This window comes from Sinohyriopsis cumingii, chromosome 9 (assembly GCF_028554795.1).
Source record: "Sinohyriopsis cumingii isolate HCF-2022 chromosome 9, ASM2855479v2, whole genome shotgun sequence".
In the NCBI taxonomy this organism is placed as follows: domain Eukaryota; kingdom Metazoa; phylum Mollusca; class Bivalvia; order Unionida; family Unionidae; genus Sinohyriopsis; species Sinohyriopsis cumingii.
In genome coordinates, this window is record NC_142969.1 from 57,177,936 (window position 1) to 57,192,803 (window position 14,868).

The following is a 14,868-nucleotide window of genomic DNA, read 5'->3' on the forward strand; positions in this document are numbered from 1 at the left end:
ATATGTAGCCCCAGCTTTGTGAATTACTTACACATGGAGTAAGGAAAAAGCCTACCAATTTTGGGGTCAAAAATTTGCAAACACAAGTTGACCGTAACTAAAAGAAGAGAAAATGGTTTATGCACAGTAACGTTAGTTCCACATCACAGATCTGGACCAAGCCTGTTGGATTGCTTTCACTTGGCAAAAGGAAAGAGCTTGTCACTTTTAAGGTCAAAAGTTAAAAGGTCAAAGTCACTATAATTGAAAGGAAAGTGTTTTCTGCACACAAATTGTTTTTATTTCAATAGATTACTATTAAACATGTGGTGGGCATGTAAAGATAATGTGCCAATCTTAGTATTCTTGTCCTAATATATATATATATATATATATATATATATATATATATATATATATATATATATATGATAATTCTAATTGTAAATTAAATGTAACACAATTTTGAGACTTTTATTTGACCTTTTTTTTGTTGATATTTTGAGCCAAGGTCCAATTTCTTAGGGGCAAGTTCAGTTTTCTAGTTAAATGGGCATACTGACTTTTATCAAATTTGTCCAGTCATGGCATGTTGAAATAAACAAGTCAGAATGGATTTTTATCTTTAGCCCATTTGTGTATATCGCTGAAGAATACCTTTATTGATGCCCCTTCAGTAACTTCTTTTTGCAAGCAATATTACTTATAAATTTAACCAAACTTAGCCAGTGTCTTGACACTGGCACAAGTTCAGTGATCTTGTGACCACAATAACAAATTCTGTATCAAAGTTTATGATAAAGAATTTCCTTATTAGCTTACAGATATCTTTGTAAACATGTTAACTCAAACACAAGAAAATAGTTTTGCTACACAATTTGGTATATTTGGAGTTTGAATACTCAGCAGTTGAAAATAACAAGTGGTCTTATCTTTGATTCCTGGAAATAATTTTCAGCCAGGAGAACAAATTTTTTTACTTTAGGGTTAGAACCAGTAGAAAAAATATAATTCCACAGAAGAAAAAAATTATGTTCAGACCCAGTTCACTACAAAATAAAATTAAAAGTGTGCTTACTCCTCCACCAGGTAGATTTGAATGGAATAAGCCTCTACCTAGTTTCATTTTCATGATTATATATTTTCCGTGTATTTATTTTTGTTTATGACCTAGCTCAGCTTACTACTGACTTCAGTGACAGTACATAGTTTAATGTTAAATGTTTTATTCTGAGTAAATTTCAATAATTCATCGCTATTAATTGTGTCATCTTACAGAAATCATCTTATTAATGAAAGGGAGATGAAATTGTATTTTGCTAGGCATTCAGGACTGCTTCTGTTTTGTATTAATCATTCACATTATGTAAATTGATCAGATTTTTTTTAAAACTCATTGGATGTTATTGTTTAACGATATCAATCAAAAGCAGAAATACTCTGTTCATATATTCAGGGACCATAAATAGAAACAAAATATCATGGATAATGTCTCATTAATTAACATCTTTTGCAGTAAAAATGGATACCAACAAGCACTAATAATTTAGCACACAAAAGATTTTTGTATCTGTTGTAAAAAAGCAATGTTGTTACAGAGTTACATATCTGTGTTTTTATTAAGTAGAAATAAAAGTCTCCATGTGAAAAACTATTTTGTTATTTGTTCTTTCCTTGATGATGAAAAAATTTATATATAATTTTGTCATTTATATGAGAAAGTTTTCCAGGGGACTGTTACCTAGGATACATGTAAAATTGCCCTAAAGTTTGTTCTATATGCTCTGAATAATACTAAAGAATGGATATGATATTACAAGTTTTTGTTTTTCTTTTGTATGCATTGCAAGATATATGTTATATACTCGTGTACAAGTCCCATCCAAGTGCAAACTGCATAGACCCTGATCTGCCATTGCATAATGTGCTAGCAGATCTGGGTCTGTTCAGTTTGTTAGGACTAATGTATAGAACAAGCAACATAGACCCTGATCTGCCAGCCCATTATGCAATGACAGATGAGGGTCTTTCTTGCTTTCATTGTATCTGACTTTTTTTGGTGTTTGTGGTTGGTACTGTATCACTTTTCTGCCAATGGTATCATCAATTTTAAGATTTTATGTTTCAGTTATTTTGTTCAAAGTTTTTGAAAAGATCATCTACAATGAGCATGCATCAGAGCAAAGGTCACACTTGAGACGATTCATTCTGCAGAACCCATGTTGTTATCTTCCTTTGCATCAACTGTAGCATTGTGATTTTGGACTGGTTAAGGCAATTTACTCATGGGCAGAAGTTTGTGGCTTGGACTGGTTAAGGCAATTTACTCATGGGCAGAAGTTTGTGGCTTGGACTAGTTAAGGCAATTTACTCATGGGCAGAAGTTTGTGGCTTGGACTGGTTAAGGCAGTTTACTCATGGGCAGAAGTTTGTGGCTTGGACTGGTTAAGGCAATTTACTCATGGGCAGAAGTTTGTGGCTTGGACTGGTTAAGGCAATTTACCCATGGGCAGAAGTTTGTGGCTTGGACTGGTTAAGCAATTTACTCATGGGCAGATCACCACCATCAGATCAACACAGATTGGCTGCTGTAGTGTATCCTTGGGCAAGGAACTTTATTCTATTTGGTATGATATAACTTTCTTGTGTTTCTGTGCCATATAACACCAGAAGACCAAACTAAATCATCAGTGGTCTTTCTCTGTGTGAATGAAATTTTTTGTATCCTTGATTCTGTCGATCCATATGTCCATCTATTCATCCACATGTCAATCTGTCTATCCATAATGTCTATCCACATGTCAATCCATCTATCCATATGTTAATCCACATGTCAGTCTGTATATCCATATGTCAATCTGTTTATCCATATGTCCGATTGTCCATCTGTCATAATTAGATACATACACACCAATACATAACAAAATTAATGTAAATTCATTTTATATTCATGGCTGTCAGTTTTCATGGTTATTTTTGTTTTTAAGTTACCTTTTAGTTTTACGGGTTATAGACTAGATTAGCTTATGGAATGGCCTGTCGTCTCACATCCATCTGTGCATTAGGATTTCCATGAAACTTTACACATGCATTCATCCCAAGGTCTAGTTGGTCCTAAATGAAAATAGTGTTTCCTGGACATCCAGTATGTCCATCACAGCAGCCATTTTGAAAATCTTGTTATTGCCACTGTTCTTAAATGGAAAGTCATATTTACACAGGGTCTTGAATGGAAAGTCATATTTACACAGGGTCTTGAATGGAAAGTCATATTTACCCAGGGTCTTGAATGGAAAGTCATATTTACCCAGGGTCTTGAGTGGAAAGTCATATTTACACAGGGTCTTCATGAGAAGACGTTTTATGATCTCTAGTTGTTTCTAAATGAAAATAGTGCTGAACTGACTTCCAACATTGCCACCATGGTGTTTATATTGATAATCTTGCTATCTCAACTCCCCAGGATGGATGGTTAGTTGACATGGAGTTTGACCAAACGACTTCTTGTGATATCTAGTTGGCCCAAAAAGAAAATGGTGCAGATCAGACAATCAGCACGGTTGCCAAAGCAACCATGTTAAAAATTGTTTTTCCTCCAAAATAGAAAATCATTTTACCATGAGGTGTTCACCGGGCAACCATTTATAGTTTGAACAATATTTAGGGAATGCCTCATTCTAATGTTTCAAGGTAAGCTCTTGTTTTCATTAAATCCCTATTTGACAAAAATGTCACTGAGCCACAATAAAGGTCTTGTTGATTGAGACAGTGGTATATGTAGTAATTGCTGTGATGTCGCTAAGTTTTATGGGATACAAATTTTTGTATTTCTTCTGTGGAAACAATTTGACTTTTGACCAAATTCAAGTACTGACCAAAATGTAATTTTCCATAAAATGAAAATTTTATGAATTCAGAGCATTTAAGTATGAGATGAAATATAAAAATTTCTGGCTGCATTACAATATTCAAGTGTTTAATTTTTATAAAAATGTGTAAGCAGATTATTGCATACAGCAAGGTTGACCTATCAATTATAAGCAATTAAGATAGGGAAAGAAACAAACAAAGTTGGCAGTATATAAGGTAAAGGAATGTGAAGTATGGGGCCATCCATTTAGTATGTACGCATGGAGGGTGGAGGGGTGGTTAACCCAACTGCATACGCTTGTGTATGGGGGGGTCTACTGATAATGTACGTATGCACAGGAAGAGGGGGGACCTCAATAATAATTTGTCAACATTGGCCTTCAAATGAGCGACAGCTGCCAGGAAAAGTAGGACTGATTGCTAGCTATCATGCAACTCAGCAGCGAGTTTGACACAGTCTGGTAGCCTGCCCCATGGATTACACATCCTTTAATCTGGCCTTACTGCAAACTGTCGCTGGCTCAAGATTTTAGCTGCCATGGTGCTCAAGTGTACATACGCAGGTGGGGGTGGTGTAAAAAAGTATGCATGTGTAAGGGGGGAAGGGTCAATCTTTGCCAGATATTTGCATACATACTAAAGAGTGGTCCTATATATTCAATAAAGCATACTCTACTGCTTATTGTATTTCTCAAGGATTTAAGTTAGGCCATTTTAGCAACAAAAATCAAGTACTGAAATTGCGTGTGTGTGTGTGTGTAGCCTGAGTGCTTGTGGCTCTAACTGAGTCTATTTCAAAGGCAACTACAAAACATATACAAACAGAAAAAACAGAAAAACTGTTGTGTCTGCAAAACTTTTCGTGACTATTTCTACAGGAAAGAAGCCTTTAGATTTATTATGTTTCAGCTAGTTTATTTCAACTTGTTGCAGATGCTGAAAAATATTTTATATTGACCTAGAAATCGGAGGGCAATAAAGACATTATTTTATGCAAATTTATGTAAGTGCAAATTATTTCCTGATGATTTTACCTATTTTGGGGTTGTCTGGATGGTAGGTCAGGATAAATGGTATCCTATCAGTCTTTTCCTTCTCTCCATATTTTAGTAGGTCATTGCGGTTTCTTTCGCCCTTTGGGCTGCCTCTGCTATCAGGTCTTTATCGTAGCCTTGGTTAATTAAATGTTTTGATAATTCTTCAGACCTTTTTTGGAATATATCATTGTCAGAACAAAATTCTGCATATCCTCAATGCCTGGCTACATGAGATGTTCCGAATGCAGTGTTGTGGATGACGACAGGTTGGGAGGAGATACTGATGTTTGGCAGTTGGTTTTGAGTAAATGTCTGTATGGAGTTTGTTTTCTACCAGTCTAATTGTTGTGTCCAGGAAAACATGGTTTGAGTTGGAGACTTCTGCCATGAATTGTATTGAAGGATGGTAGTTGTTTGCTTTTGAAAGGAAATCACCCGGATTTTCTTTTCTGTGTTCCTACTTCATTTCTGTATCATTGAAGTTGCTATAAGATGACCCACCCCCAGTCTTCTCAAAAATATTAGCATACAAAGGAGGCATTTTTGTACCCATTGCAGTTCCATTGATTTGGAGGTAGTTTTCTTCCTTAAATTCAAAGGTACTGAGTTTTAGGACAAGCTCCAGGAGTTGGAGTAGGAAGTGTGTGGGTGGATTGTTTATTGCATTTATCTTAATCAATCCCTGACACACGTGATCCCTTGCTGGATCCAGTGCACTTGAAAGTACTGTTATTCACTATACAATTTGTATTCTTCCGATATATATGTATAATCATAGCCAGAGTAACACCAAAACTTATTTCATGCAATAGTACTTTTTAAAGATAATTGTTAAATTTAACAGCAAGTAGACAAAGCAGTTTATTTTATGAGTACCCAGATAAACAAGTATATTACTTGCATCTGTGTGTTTCACCATCTTCATTCACTCTCTCACTCTTTCTTTCTCTCTCTGTACCCTACCATTTCTAATTTCCAACTTTAAAAAGAAACTAAAACTAACATTGTTTGACTGTTGATAATGTTGCTGCTGCAACAGTGATGCCTGTGTCTCACCATGCTTACTCGGGTGAGAAACAAAATGGAGATACATTACCAGGATTCCATAAAGTCTTCATATGGTGCAGCCAGGTCATCACCATCGTTTTATGCCTGCCATACGACAGAGTATATGGTGTCCATCCATCCATCTGATCCCTGTTTCTTTTCTGGACAAATTTTTCTACATTCATAACAGATTGCAGATGACTTTTACAAGGAGTAAGGTAGAAGTTTACAGTTATGGGTGTTAAAATGTCAAAGGTCAAGGTCACTGACTGAAACAATACAAATGTTTTTTGTTTTCATTAATAAGAACCATAGTTCTGGACCATATTCCTTCGCCAGACGTTATGGAGGTCATGCACATGACAATGAGGTCTGATGATTCTGGGGTCATTTCAGGATCACTATGGCTCAAAGAAATATTGGTGTTGTTGAATAAACTGTTACTTCTGAGCAAGTTCCTTCACCATACTTTGCAGATACTAGGGTGATAAAGAAACATTGCGGTGGCAGAATACAGTTTTATGTCCCCATACCTTGTGGATAGCTTGCACTTAGGCTGATAAAGAAACCTTTAGCTTTAGGGTCAAAAGTACTCAATCTCTGTCACAATCATAGCAATTATAATAAGTTAAGTTCAAGGTAACACACCTTGACCAAAGGTCATTGAGACCTACTAATCAATTATCTCCAAATGGAACGATGTCACTAGGGTCTTGATTGAAGACTATTAAACACTTGGCAGGAAATGTCATGAACCATTCATATTATTCTTATTAAAAATTACTGTAAAATTAATCATATTGCCTCTGTTTGCAGTTCTGCTGTTAGACCAAAGTTCAATCGACCAGATGACCATTTATCTGTCCACCAATGAGAGATAATTGACATGCTATTGTAATTGTGTTTCGCTTTGGATACAAAAGTGTCAGTGATCGAAGGATGTTAAGATATTAAAATTAAGAATAGCAGACCACTAGTCTAATATGTGTATTGGATTTCACAGAGATATCTTAACCATTTTGAAGCTTTGCATCTGAAACAAAAGTGTAGATAATGGCTGAATGGATGGACAGAAAATTGGACAAACAATACCAACAAAAATTGAATCAGAAGAATTCTGAATAGAAAAAGGCACACCTCACTCACCAGTCTAATATACATACCTAGTTTTATAGAGATAAATTGATCTGTTCTTATAGGCATGCTTCAGGGGAAAAAGTATGATGGGTGGACAGGCAGATTCATGGATACATATTTCCCCAGCCAAATTCACTGAGCTAGGGATAAGTAACGGATTACCAAAAATATGTTCATGGAACACAGATACCTCTACACAATGACCTAAACACAAAACTAACCAGGAAGAACATATATTTATGTATTGGCAAACAGATAATGGTCCAAATAATGGTCCCCATTCTTGTATTAAGCTTTTATAGGTCAGTGAGCAATGGTCCTACAACCAAGACAATATACACAGAACCAAAAGTATCTCAGAAACTACTGCTTTGATTTTACTCAAATTTGGAGTTTTTAGTTCATGTAATAAGTCTGTCAAATGTCCTATACTGAATCATTTGGAAACATTTGTTTATGTAAATTAGTTTGGACATGGCTTAAGGCAAATTCCATTGATCAACAACATAATGATCTATATGAGCAATGGCATGATCAAGTAGCATTCAGCTGTCCATTGTTATCACAGAGCATCTATATATGTATCACCTGACCCCACCCCCACAATTGTTGTATGCTATCGAACGATAATGACAGTAATCTCAAACAGTATATTTAATGGGTTCCTGTCTCACTAAATTTCTCAAACATTTTCCTCAAATTCAGATCTTGTGTTATCTTGTTTCTGATATTTCAGACATTACCAAAACTTTATATTGTGAGAGGTAGATTTAATACAGTGGATGTAGAATATCTGTTTAATCATAATATTGCCTTTTATTTCCTGAAAAATGGGTTGAGACTCTTCAAGTCTTTTTAAATCTGTAATTTTTTCCTTAATACATGCTTAATGTTCAGTGAAAAACTTTAATTCCATACCAAAACATTAAAAAAGTATCAGTTTGAGGAAGAAAATTCCAGCTGTTTAGTGAAACAAGGTAAGACATAAATATTTCAGGTAAAAATTAATTGTACATCAAATCCCTATTGTCTCATCACATTGATGCAAATAATAAAAAGTGAGGGAACATGTGGCAAAAGTAATCATCTAAGGTTTGCAAAAAGATCTTATAAATTGCTGAAGCAGTAATTTTAGTTTTCAGGGTCTGTCATTTGATTGTTACCTATTGATTTCTCCCCCCTCTGAGTTTTTGCAAGGCAATGAACTTGGCATAGCAGTTACAATACCTCATTGGTTATTTCTTCATAGAGATAATCAAATTTCTGCCATTTTTTTTCAACGACTTGTTGCAAAAAAATAGAATGGAAGGGATATATTCAGTGAAGTAGGTCTTAATTTATATTTGCACGCAATTTTTTAAAATTTAAATGTAACCAGTGTGAATGATATTTTATGATTGTTTTGACCTCTGACCTATGAACTTACAGAATGACGTAGTGCAGTACTCATCTGATGAGGATGTTGTCATGGAAAACTACAGTTCAAAATTTGATCCCGTCTACAAACCGCAGTCAAGTTATCCTGGTAAGTTTGAGGTGAAGATTGCATTGAGTTTGCACAAAAGCAGTCTCCTGTAATTTACAAAACTGATGAATCTGATTTTTAATAAAACTAGCAATAGGCAAGATCTTCCTTTATGTAACACAGATTTCATACACAATTTATCTTTAACTTACCTGATCATGAGGCTGATGGTATAGCCCTGTATCTGTTGTCTACCAGTGATTGCTTGTTACCTCCTAGAGGCCATAATTACCTGATTTTAATCAAATGTGGAATATAAGCTTGTGTGATGTGTGTGTGATTTGGATTTTTAACTTAGCTGTAACAGCTTCAAGTCAGATCACTATAACGTCTGCAATGTGGCAGTTTATAGAGATATATAGCATTGGGGCATCATGCCACATACATGTTCCACCCAGTCACATTATCCTGACACCAGGCCAACCAGTCCTAACACTAACCTATTAACGCTGAATGACAAGCAAGGCAGCTCCCAGTACCATTTTTATAAGTCTTTGGTATTACTCAGTCTCGATATAAGAAGTTTGGTAATGAGTGAGATCCACAGATATTAATGTTTTAATCATGCACTTGATTAGGTGAGATTATCAATACTCTAGCTACTCTGTTAATAAGATTTTGATGAATATTGCGTCAACAGTTTTATGTCATCAAGATGTTGTGCCGATTTCATGATAATAAACATTTACATATATTTATGAGGTAAGCTTTTGTCTGATTCGCTAAGTTCAAATTTTAAATTGCATTCTGCTCACACTAGATAAATAAGCTTACATCATCGTGGTTTTAAACAGATTATGTAAAAAGTTTAAACCATACTGATACTGATCTTGCATTATTTGAATGGCAGAGCTTGTTAATTCTACAGATTATATTTTTCATCACATTTCAATACAATTTGGTTTAAAACTTTGTATACCTAAAAAATCTTGAGTCTTTATCTTTGGAAAGAACTTTTCTCAGACTGCATTAAAATAGGTAAAATCAACATGATATGTATGTTGGGGAGTCATTTACATTGCTTAGAAGACTTTGTGAAAAGATTCACTCTGAAGTTATTTAAGTAAGGCAAGTGGTAGCAGACAAATTGGGCCTCTTGTTTCTTGTCCCAAAAATGTCTGAGAGCATCAGAGCTTTATACTTGCATTGTTTGTTCATGAAATTAATGATGCTTGTAAATTTAGTTAAATATCCTTGCATTTGACGTTTGGATGGAGTGGGACAGTAAGCTGACCAAAATGCATAGTGTATGTTGTTACGACATCTGCAGATACATTCACATATCTGTTATTTTTGTTTGCTTTTTCTGCACAATAACTGTAGTCTTACACCATCTGCCTTTGGCAAACTTTGTGGATGGCTTGCAATTGTGGCAAGGAAGAAGCCTGTTCATTTTGGTGTTAGAAGGTAAAAAGTCAGGGTTAATGTGAATGATAAATGAAAAATAGAATTAGTTTCACGGCACAAACCTGGATCAGACTTTGTGGATGAATTGCATTTGGAGTTAGAAAGAACCCTATTTGATTTTGGGGATCAAAAGGTCAAAGGTTAATATCACATTGACTGAAAGAAGAAAAAATGGATATTAAATTAGTTCTACATCACAGATCGGGACCAGACTGTTGAAGGTATGTAGTTGGTGAAAGGAAGAAGCTTTTTGATACAAGAGTAAAATGTCAAAGGTCAAGATCACTGAATGAAAAAATGTACTGATTACCTTCACCAAAATTTGTGGACGGCTTACCCTTTGGGAGTAAAAAAAATCCTGTTGAGTTTAGGTCATAAAGATCAAAGGTCAAGGTTGCTACGATTGAAAGAAAAAACATTTGTTGTTGTAACTTTACTTCTAGACCACATACCCTGACATAAGTTTGTGGATAGCTTGTACATAAGGTTAGATAAAGGCACATGTTATGTGAGTCAAAATGTTAAACTTTGATGCAAAGAAAAGTGGGTTTTGCACAATAACTTCTGTTCAAGAGTTCTTGACCAAAGTTTGTGTATGGCATACAGAAAGAAACTTATGAATCCTGGGATCTAAATTTTAAAGGTTCAAGTCCTGGTAATTCGGATAAGAAAATAATAATTTCTAAACAGTAAATTTAGTTGAAGATGGTGTACCATGAAGGTCATTAGTACCCATTGTTCAAAAATCTTGTCAGCCATAGGTTGTAGTGCATACATGAGCACTTGTCAATAGATGGCAGGCATTTTGTGTACCATTCACTGTTAATATAAGGAAACTATTATCTGATCAATTGTTATGATTTTCTGGTTTCATATTTGGTATTCGCCATGTCCTCAGGGTGTAGAAGAGGCCATATAGGTCATCCATATGTTGTAAGAGGTGACAATTAGATACAGGAGGAGCACAGGTGGGTTGGGTAGCATGACGAACTTGCAACTCAGAGGTTTTGGGTTCAAATCCTACCATCCGATCAACCCAGGCTGGTTACTGTGGTGTGCTTTGGAAAAGGCACTTTTCTCTTTAACACACCATATCAAAACTACACCAGATCTATAAAGCCAGTTGCTAAAAAAATTAAATCTGGTTTTATAAAATTGGTTTCACTTTAGTTACAATCAAACATGCCTTCATTAGATTCGATTTAAAAGGGAGATAACTCTGAGAAAACAGGTTGGATATGGTGCTAAGACTGCCATAACATCCAATGCTTGAACTTCACTGAAGCATGACTGGGTGAATGTTTCCATTTACAGGACACCTGTTCTTAAAGTACAACATTCATGAGCTCCCTTTCTGAGTTTACATACTGTTCACATTTTAAAGAGCATACTTTTCCATAAAGGACAATATTCTCATGGTCCCATATGTGTTCTCTATAGAGATTTTACTGAGATAAACAGTGTACAGAAGGAAAGTCAATATTGATGACCAACTACTTGGAAGTATTTAGGAGGTTTTTCACTCACTCTGCTTTAGAGTAAATGGTAGGCAAAAGGTAGATCAGTTTAGTCCCTAATACACAGGTTTCCTGTATGTAGAGGGCTCTCCCAAAACTCTGTATGCATTTAAAAGTAACTATATACATGTAGTACATATATCATGTATCTAGTTTTCCCCAAAAGTAACCAATAGAATTTTTAAAATAATTTACAGGAATGGAAACACCTTAAACATCAAACAATCTCAAAATATAGTGATAGCAACACACTGAATACAAGTTTCTTTTAAATATAATATACAAGTTTTTCATATCATGGCACCCAAAATACATATGTCAACATTGACCCGATCAACTAAATGTATTGCTTTTGTATGTATTCAGGGAGATGAATCTGCATGGCATAGGGAGATACATCTGTTACAAAGTCTATATTGCAATTTGTTTTCCTTTTCTTCACTTGCAGCGCCAACTGTACAGAGATGGCCTGAAAGAAAGACCATTCCCATAAGAGGTGGAAAGTTTGTTAATATCAAGCAAAAACGGAGGAAACAGGGTTTTGAGACACCAGAGCATCGAATGTACAAGCTGCTGAAATTCACAGAGAGTATGTTAACAGTACTAATAAGTAAATTCTTCCAGAAAACAAATTGACCTGTTTAGCGCATGTACTAATGTCAGAATGTGCTCTTTACTAAGCAACTACAAAGCCTGACCTGTAATTTTTAAAAAGTGCTTATTGCTTATAGAGGTTTTCTCAAAACATCTTTGGGTTTTTTCTTCTTTTAGTTCTATGTTAAGAAAGAAATAGAAGAATGGCCTGAAATATTTGACAATGATAAAAAAGTCCCAATAATTACCAGTATCTCACAATTTATATTCATCCTTTTGATCTTGGTTTAATGTACCATATTATGCAAACCCTCCAACCCATTAGGATTCTCACTGCTTCAATCCAAACCCTTCAAGCCATTAGGATTCTCATTGCTTCGATCCAGACCCTCCAAGCCAGTAGGATTCTCATTGCTTCGATCCAGACCCTTCAAGCCATTAGGATTCTCATTGCTTCGATCCAAACCCTTCAAGCCATTAGGATTCTCATTGCTTCGATCCAGACCCTCCAAGCCATTAGGATTCTTATTGCTTCGATCCAGACCCTCCAAGCCATTAGGATTCTTATTGCTTCAATCCAAACCCTCCAAGCCATTAGGATTCTCACTGCTTCAATCCAAACCCTTCAAGCCATTAGGATTCTCATTGCTTTGATCCAGACCCTCCAAGCCATTAGGATTCTTATTGCTTCGATCCAAACCCTTCAAGCCATTAGGATTCTCATTGCTTTGATCCAGACCCTCCAAGCCATTAGGATTCTTATTGCTTCAATCCAAACCCTTCAAGCCATTAGGATTCTCATTGCTTCGATCCAAACCCTCCAACCCATTAGGATTCTCATTGCTTCAATTCAAACCCTTCAAGCTAATAGGATTCTCATTGCTTCGATCCAAACCCTCCAAGCCATTAGGATTCTCATTGCTTCGATCCAGACCCTCCAAGCCATTAGGATTCTCATTGCTTCAATCCAAACCCTTCAAGCCATTAGGATTCTCATTGCTTCGATCCAAACCCTCCAACCCATTAGGATTCTCATTGCTTCAATTCAAACCCTTCAAGCTAATAGGATTCTCATTGCTTCGATCCAAACCCTCCAAGCCATTAGGATTCTCATTGCTTCGATCCAGACCCTCCAAGCCATTAGGATTCTCATTGCTTCGATCCAGACCCTCCAAGCCATTAGGATTCTCATTGCTTCATCCAAACCCTCCAAGCCATTAGGATTCTCATTGCTTCGATCCAAACCCGCCAACCCATTAGGATTCTCATTCCTTTTATCCAAATCTGCAGCTACATATATAACTGGAGAGTCTAACCATAAGAATGTTACATGAAGTTCAGTGTAAAAAAAAATGTAAATGGTGTGAATTTGATCAAGGTTTACAGCTAGAGATATGACTAAGAATCCATAAACTTTCTTACATAAAGACGTTTACATGTAGTTCATTTTTTTTTAAAAATAGTTCAGTGTAAAAAGAAAATATAAATGGTGTGAACAGTTAGTGCCTGTCTCTGTCAAAAGTTCATGGGGTAGGCAACTACCATCCAGTCACCATGTGTTTATACTGTGTTAAACTAATTCCACATTTTAACTATAGTGTCAACATGCTTGCTGAATTGATGTCAATTTGTCTTTTAGTATGAAGATATTATGACCGAGTCAAGCATTGATTGTTTGCACCATATCAACATTAGCTATTTGTCAAGGTTATGAATTAAAATATTTCATATGTTTTTCTTAATACATGGTGTTTCCCCATAGTAAAAGTGGTGATTGGATTGTTCCTTTACACATAAAGCTTTTTAATTATAAAATGCATTTTCAGTGTATATCCCAGGAAAATTAATTGAACCTTTGTCTTTCAGAATATATAATGAACAATGCACACACAAATACCTATTGTAGGAAAAATCCAGTATGAATAAAGTACAAAATACCTATTGTAGGGAAAATCCAGTATGAATGAACTTTAAAATACCTATTGCAGGAAAAAAGCAGTGTGAATAAACTTTAAAATACCTATTGTAAAATTATTATTACTTACATAAATCACTGTATATTACTCATGTCAAATAATTATTAATTACAAAAATCTCTAATACCAATATTATTCATGTCAAATTATTATTAATTACAAAAATCTCTAATACCAATATTATTCATGTCAAATTATTATTAATTACATAAATCTCTAATACCAATATTATTCATGTCAAATTATTATTAATTACATAAATCTCTAATACCAATATTACTCATGTCAAATTGTTATTAATTTCATAAATCTCTAATACCAATATTATTCATGTCAAATAATTATTAATTACAAAAATCTCTAATACCAATATTATTCATGTCAAATTATTATTAATTACAAAAATCTCTAATACCAATATTATTCATGTCAAATTATTATTAATTACATAAATCTCTAATACCAATATTACTCATGTCAAATTATTATTAATTACATAAATCTCTAATACCAATATTATTCATGTCAAATTATTATTAATTACATAAATCTCTAATACCAATATTATTCATGTCAAATTATTATTAATTACATAAATCTCTAATACCAATATTATTCATGTCAAATTATTATTAATTACAAAAATCTCTAATACCAATATTATTCATGTCAAATTATTATTAATTACATAAATCTCTAATACCAATATTATTCATGTCAAATTATTATTAATTACAAAAATCTCTAATACCAATATTATTCATGTCAAATTATTATTA

The 14,868-nt window shown here is 34.5% G+C and overlaps 2 protein-coding genes across 2 annotated transcripts in view; both read left to right on the top strand.

Annotated features, from left to right (window-relative positions):
* LOC149791874 (serine/threonine-protein kinase DCLK3-like) overlaps nucleotides 1-14,868 on the top strand; it is a 427,773-nt gene that overhangs the window by 144,115 nt on the left and 268,790 nt on the right. The window lies entirely within an intron of this gene.
* LOC149791876 (uncharacterized) overlaps nucleotides 1-14,868 on the top strand; it is a 59,266-nt gene that overhangs the window by 35,960 nt on the left and 8,438 nt on the right. Inside the window, exons 8-9 of the mRNA XM_089970370.1 lie at nucleotides 8,499-8,595; nucleotides 11,968-12,108. Of these exons, the coding sequence (XP_089826496.1) occupies nucleotides 8,499-8,595; nucleotides 11,968-12,108 (238 nt within the window). The remainder of the gene's footprint in view (nucleotides 1-8,498; nucleotides 8,596-11,967; nucleotides 12,109-14,868) is intronic.